The sequence below is a fragment of the Triticum aestivum genome, chromosome 3D (assembly GCF_018294505.1).
Source record: "Triticum aestivum cultivar Chinese Spring chromosome 3D, IWGSC CS RefSeq v2.1, whole genome shotgun sequence".
NCBI lineage: Eukaryota > Viridiplantae > Streptophyta > Magnoliopsida > Poales > Poaceae > Triticum > Triticum aestivum.
In genome coordinates this window covers 415,918,632-415,925,101 of record NC_057802.1, presented here as the reverse complement: position 1 = coordinate 415,925,101, position 6,470 = coordinate 415,918,632, and the positions used below count along the sequence as shown (strand labels likewise).

The following is a 6,470-nucleotide window of genomic DNA, read 5'->3' as shown; positions in this document are numbered from 1 at the left end:
AGCGAGTCGCCACTCCCCCCTCGGCCACCACGCGCGCGACATCGAGGTGGTTGAAGAATGGCTGTGCGTGGGGAAAACACCGAAGAGAGAGAGCGAGAGAGAGAGAGAGAGAGCGAGAGAGAGAGAGAGAGCGAGAGAGAGAGAGAGATATTTGGCACCGGAGACAGAGAATTTGCGGCGGAGGTGGGTTCAGGATTTACGGTATAGGAACCCTAAATCAGCCAGATCCGGTAAATATAGCGCAGACGCCATGGTTTTATGAGCCGGGCCTTTTTTATAGGATCAGCTCGGGCCAAACTTTTCACGGGTCATGTAAAAGGTCCGACGAGTTTATATGGGATCCGCTAGAGATGCTCTAAACCACCACATTGTTCAAGCCTTAGGTGAGGCTTGGGCATTAGTTTTGCAGCCAATCCGAACGATTTCGTTCAGTGGAAGAAGACGTTTTTGTCACTATGAGGTGTTTGCGATAACTTCGTCCATCTTAAGATTGTGTGTCGGTTCAGTATCTCATTGAAGCTTAGGGGTAGGGTGTGCATCTAGAGTGTTCGTGCGTGTGTACATCGTGATATATGTATATATAAGCATCTTTGATTGTTCTGTGTTTAAAAATAAAAAAAGAGTGTGCACAGGCGTCCCGTAGAGAAAAAGGAAGTAAACCAAGCGGAGATTGTTCGAAACAAACTTAATTTCCGGCCGAACTAAAAGTGCTGACGAAGCTTCATCGGAAGAAGCTCAAAATTAATCAATCAATAAAAACTAAAAGTGATGGAGAAAGGCGATGCGCGGATCTCGATGCGCCGCTGGCGCACTACCGAGCGTCATCACTTGCGTCGGTCGGTCGCTGAAAAGTGAAAACCAACTATACAGACACAGAATAGAGTGGAGTACTAGAAAAAAGCTCGTGCAAAAATAAAATAAAATTGAGGAGTACTGCTATTTCTTTTTTCGAAACAGGAGCACTAATCGAAATGGTTGAAGAAACGGAAGCACCTAGAGGCGCGGGGGCCATCGACCAGCCGCACCTTCCACCTAACCTCACCAACCCGCTCCCTCTCCCTCTCCCACTCCACGGCTGCACCGCACCTGCTCCGTTGGAAGGGAGCAAACCCTCCGTCGCCTATTTAGCCGAGACCCCGAGCGTGGTCTTCTCCATCCCATCCCATCCGCAGCGGCTTTACCTACCGAGAAGAAGAGAGAAAAAAGGTTCGAGTGCGTTGCAGAGTGAGAAGAGATGGCTCCGGTGAAGCTGTACGGCGCGACCCTGTCGTGGAACGTCACCAGGTGCGTGGCGGCGCTGGAGGAGGCCGGCGTCGAGTACGAGCTCGTCCCCATCAACTTCGGCACCGGCGAGCACAAGAGCCCCGACCACCTCGCCAGGAACGTACGTGCCCATGCCCTAACTGCCGCCCTCCCCTTGAATTTACCATCCGTGACTGTCGATGGTCCGGCCCTGTGCCGTCTGCTCGCCTCTAATTTCACGAGGATGATGTCGATTCGTTCGGTCCTCCTGCTGCGATCGGCGGAACAAAAGTCAGTCAACTCCCGGCGAGGGGTCGCTTCCATGCCTCTATCACTGTTTATTTATTTTAACGGGGGCCGGAGAGATGTCGCTGTCCCTCTCGTATAATCTAGTATCTCGATTCGAATTTCAGAAGAAAAAAGTATCACGATTCGAGACTGGGGTTCGATATTTACAAGTCATTCGAGTATACGGCATGAGTTTTTCCGCAGCTCGTCTCAGATTGGCGAGCCATTTGGGCGTGGACCGCGTGGTGACCTTAATTAGTACCTCCGCTGCTACCCAATCTTTTAGTCAATTGACTTTAGGCCACTTGCAGTGTGGATAAAATCATACAGTATCATATTTTCCCCACATCCACGCTTCCCACGCCACCGGCCACCTACTTCACTGTATCAAGTGCGTTATTTTACGTCTTCCCCTAAACCTCGTAAATACAAGATTTGGATTCGGTGTGGAAATTTGTTCTAGATGTGTTAGTGCTCTGCTAGTTCGTAGGTACCTTGACAAATTAATCTTGCAGCAAATCCCAATCTCAAGCAGTATACAGTGTGAGCAAATCCGAAGCACTTCCTGCACCCAGCACCGACGCCAGCACCCACCCTGTTACTCTTGTGTCACTTTGTACCAAAAGATTGGATCTGGATGTGCCCTTTAATCCTCTGCTAGTTCGATTATTTTTTAATTTTTTTGTAGATCTTATAGGTTAGTCATCCCTATCCTTTGACTTGTTTCTTATCAATACACCACATACATCTATCAGATTTGCTTGATGGTAGGTAAGGTGTGGTAATAATAGGGTGGATGTTAAGGTTTGCAAGAGGCATATTCTCTTCCAGTATGAGGCCTTCCCTGTGTTGCTCATGGAACAGACGATCCTTGGTTCAGCAAACTATCTTACACCATTTACCCAAGAGTCCCAAGCACATGTGAATGCTCAGAAAGTTGACAGCAAAACATAAAACAGTCACTACAGCAGCATCTCATAGAGAGACTAATCTTAGTGTGATAGTAACTGTGACATGTGGTTTCTGTTTTTAGAGGTGTGACATATGATAAAACTCACTGTCTTCATGTTGTTCTCTGCAGCCCTTTGGCCAGGTGCCAGCTTTGCAGGATGGTGACTTGTACGTCTTCGGTATGATGCTACCTCTTGAGACGTTCTCTCTTTTCTACCCCTCATAAACAGAACTATAACGGGTCATGATGCTTTTGCATTATTGTTGTTGTGGTTGTTTGTTTTGCTGTTAATGTTGTTGCCTTGTAGTATAACAAAGCTAGCATCTCCACTTGGGCTTAAATTGTACCTGAGCCTTTACTAGAAACAAAGAAACAGTTTCATTTGGATTAATGATAAACCTTTGAAGGTATTTTTCACAAATCACATGAGTAAAAAAACAATGTTGTCTAATTGTTAGCTGCCGTCTGGCATTATATTAGGAGTCAAGTTATACCTTTTTGGAGTTTTCGTCAACTACCCTCGTATGCTTGAAGCTTGAGATTAGAATGATGATGTAATAATTATATAGTTACCAACCACAAGCTTCGTCGGAAGACAAAAACATGAGTTATGGTAAGGTTTCCCAAGCAATCATATACTATGCTTATGGGTTCTAATTTGAAATCTAATCAAGTTTAGAAATGATCATTTTACTAGTTTTAGACCGATTTATTGAAATGGAATAAAATAGTACCATACTCCCTTCAGAATCATCATAACTCTGGTTCTATTTTCTTTTTCTCTTCGCATTAGAATCACGTGCTATTTGCAAGTATGCGTGCCGCAAGAACAAGCCAGAGCTGTTGAAGGAGGGCGACATCAAGGAGTCAGCAATGGTGGATGTGTGGCTCGAGGTGGAGGCCCATCAGTACACCGCCGCTCTGAGCCCCATTCTCTTCGAGTGCCTTATCCATCCTATGCTTGGGGGAGCCACTGACCAGAAGGTCATTGACGACAACCTTGTTAAGATCAAGAACGTGCTGGCAGTGTACGAGGCGCACCTGAGCAAGTCCAAGTACCTGGCTGGAGACTCCCTCAGTCTTGCGGACCTTAACCATGTGTCTGTCACCCTGTGCTTGGCGGCTACACCCTACGCATCTCTGTTCGACGCGTACCCGCATGTGAAGGCCTGGTGGACTGACCTGTTGGCGAGGCCGTCCGTCCAGAAGGTCGCTGCGCTGATGAAGCCATGATCTTAGTTTCTGGCGCTCGTTCGTCGCGAAATAAGCCGAGGTGTGTCCCCCCTGATGTGTGCCTGTACGAGTGTGTGTTCTTGTGATGTCTCCTCGTGTTGATTGTTCAGGCTTGTGCTTGCGATCCTGTCTAATCTTGTACTGAAATGAGCATTCCTGTGCTCTGGTTTAATAATAAATTGTGCCCAGGTATTTATCTCAACTTTAATATTTTTTCATCTGTTGCTTCGATGATCTGGCCATTAGCTCTTTAGCTGCCTCTGTATCCTTTTTGGATGTGAGAAGGGAGTCTGTTTCGGAAGACGCAGCGAAAATCTGAAGCAGATACATAAGATTGGGAACCTGTTTGTGCCATTTGATCCTCCTAAGTTGAATAGTTTCAGCGGCCAAAGAGCACCATATGATTCTTCTATATTGGATAGTTTCAACGGCCAAAGAGCACACCTAGCATGTGTAGTGATATTTATCCAATGCTTCTTCACGATGGTGTCATTGTTCAGAGGATGTTTGCACTCCTGTCCCACAAGCCTGGCAACACAAGAGCTGAATCACGTCTGTAAAGATGATAAACAGGTTTCCCTGGTGCAGTTTGCCGCGCCGAAGTGGGCCTCTGACATGCACAAGTGCTTAGATGAGGTGCTAAGTGAGGGTGTCCCGGACTAGGGGTCCTAACCTATGGGGCATGTTATCTATGGGCCGAGCTAATGGCCCACTAGTTGTCGCTTGGAGGATAGCCGAAGCTGTGAACCTCGTAAGCAAGATGGAAACCACCGAAGACTTCGTATACTTCAAGGACAATTTTAATAGTCGGCATGTTTATTCCTAGTTGCCAACCGACCATATATGTAGACCTAGGCACCCCGGTGCATATATAAGCCGAGGGGTTTAGTCCGTGGAGCACAATTACGAGCCTTAGGGTTTAGAACACAATCATATGATCTCGAGGTAGATTCTCTTGTACCTGTACCCCATCACATCAATACAATCAAATCCCCATCACATCAATACAATTAAAGCATGACGTAGGGTTTTACCTCTTCGAGAGGGTCCGAACATGGGTAAACATCGTCTCCCTTGTCTCCTATTACCCATTGTTCTCAGATCCACAGCTCGGGACTCCCTACCCGAGATCAGCCGGTTTTAGCACCGGCATTGGTGGCCCATACAAGTCCCGCTGTGTGGTCACAAAGGATCAATGGCTCGTCTGCATATCGACAACATCATTAGATGTGGAGGTATCTTCCTCCCCGGCCAGCTTCTCGCGTTCGGCAGCGTTGTCCTTCACGCTGATTCGAATAGCCGCCTCAGCTAAGTTGATTGTTTCGCCCTAGATCAAATGATCATATTTGAAATCTAGAATATACTGCCGACTCCCTTGGTGATCTAGTGCTCTCAGGATTGACGTCACATAAGCTCGAGAACCCCACGGATGTTGAGGTGTTGACCGCGGATTCTACTTCCGACCCAAACCTCGAAACCCGCCTCAAGCTCGGATCCGATCGCTTCGCTAGCAGACCAGGAGTTAACCTTGGCCGGCCAGTGCTCTGAGGTCGCATCACGCAACCTGCCAAGCATACTGCAGGCCCCCGCCTAGTGTCAGAAGATGGGCCCGGCGGACCTCTCACTTTTGAGCGAGATGCTAGACTAGATCCAAAACCTTGGGATCTCAGACGGGCAGTCCTCGTTTTGTGATCAGATCAGACTTAAAGCCGACGATAAGGAAATTTATGTCCATCCCACCACCCACCTAGTCACTATGGTCGAAGATTTAATCGACATACTGTACTACACCTCCGATGAGGGACCGACATGGATGAAGATGTCGATGGCGCATCAGGAGTGGCTTCACCCATGTCCTTATCACATACTAGTATTTGGGCCGCAACCTCTACCTATGACGTCTACATGGTCAACACCCCTAAGGAGTACGGGGAGGAGGAAAAAGACCCCCCAAGCGCCGACGTACTCGGAAGCGATCCAAGGTGAAAGCGCAGGTTCACTCCCAGAGGGGGGGAGTGAATGGGAGATTTTTGAAAATTTGTCAAACTCTGATGAATTTGACGAAGATCGGAGTGAGGAAGTAAAAACGAGGACGAGACTAATTCATCACAAAAGCATAAAGCATGCAAACAAGATAGATGCAAGTGATGAACATGCAATCATACAGACATTCAAGTGTACAGAAGATGAACTGAAGAAGTAAAAGGCATCATGATGAAAGTCTTCACGTTCTTCAGAAAGTAGATCACATAATCTTCAGCAGCGGAATAACTTAAAGTAAATGGGTGATGAATTGGAAACCAGGTAGGCTCGGTGAAGACACATCGATTTGGTAGACCAGTTAGAGTAATGAAATGTCCAGTAAAACTAATGATCATGCTGTTAGACTAATGACTAGAGGTGGTAGAATGACACAGGAACCTTTGTATCCTAAGATTCCTCCTAAAAGAATTGAACAAGATTCTCAGAGAATTAAGGCTAGTTCACCTAAGAAGAAGAATAAAAAGAGTAAGAATAAAACTTTGCATGCTTCTAGCGAACCTGTTATAGAAAAACCTACTGAGAATTCTAATGATGTTTCTATCTCTGATGCCGAGACAAAAATTTGGTGACGAGCATTTACCTAGCGATAATGATAATAATGATGATCATGTTTATGCTCCACCTAATGATAATAATGAACTTGGTAATGATGTAGAAATATAACCTGAAATTGAGCTTGATGACCCACCTCCTAAAAATGAAACATACGGTA

General features: G+C 46.4%; 1 protein-coding gene across 1 annotated transcript; it reads left to right on the top strand.

Moving 5' to 3' along the window:
• The first annotated feature begins 1,039 nt into the window (after positions 1 to 1,039).
• LOC100037523 (glutathione S-transferase 1) lies at positions 1,040 to 3,917 on the top strand. Its single transcript, XM_044501999.1, has 3 exons — positions 1,040 to 1,384; positions 2,612 to 2,660; positions 3,276 to 3,917. The coding sequence occupies exons 1-3, from the start codon at positions 1,235 to 1,237 to the stop codon at positions 3,713 to 3,715; spliced, it is 639 nt and encodes a 212-aa protein (XP_044357934.1). The 5' UTR covers positions 1,040 to 1,234; the 3' UTR covers positions 3,716 to 3,917.
• Positions 3,918 to 6,470: the final 2,553 nt, after the last annotated feature.

Coding starts and splice junctions, on each gene's coding strand:
- LOC100037523 (XM_044501999.1), top strand. CDS start 1,235: ATGGCTCCGGTGAAGCTGTACGGCGCGACCCTGTCGTGGAACGTCACC. Junction 1,385..2,611: donor CCGACCACCTCGCCAGGAAC/GTACGTGCCCAT, acceptor TGTTCTCTGCAG/CCCTTTGGCCAGGTGCCAGC. Junction 2,661..3,275: donor TGGTGACTTGTACGTCTTCG/GTATGATGCTAC, acceptor TCTTCGCATTAG/AATCACGTGCTATTTGCAAG.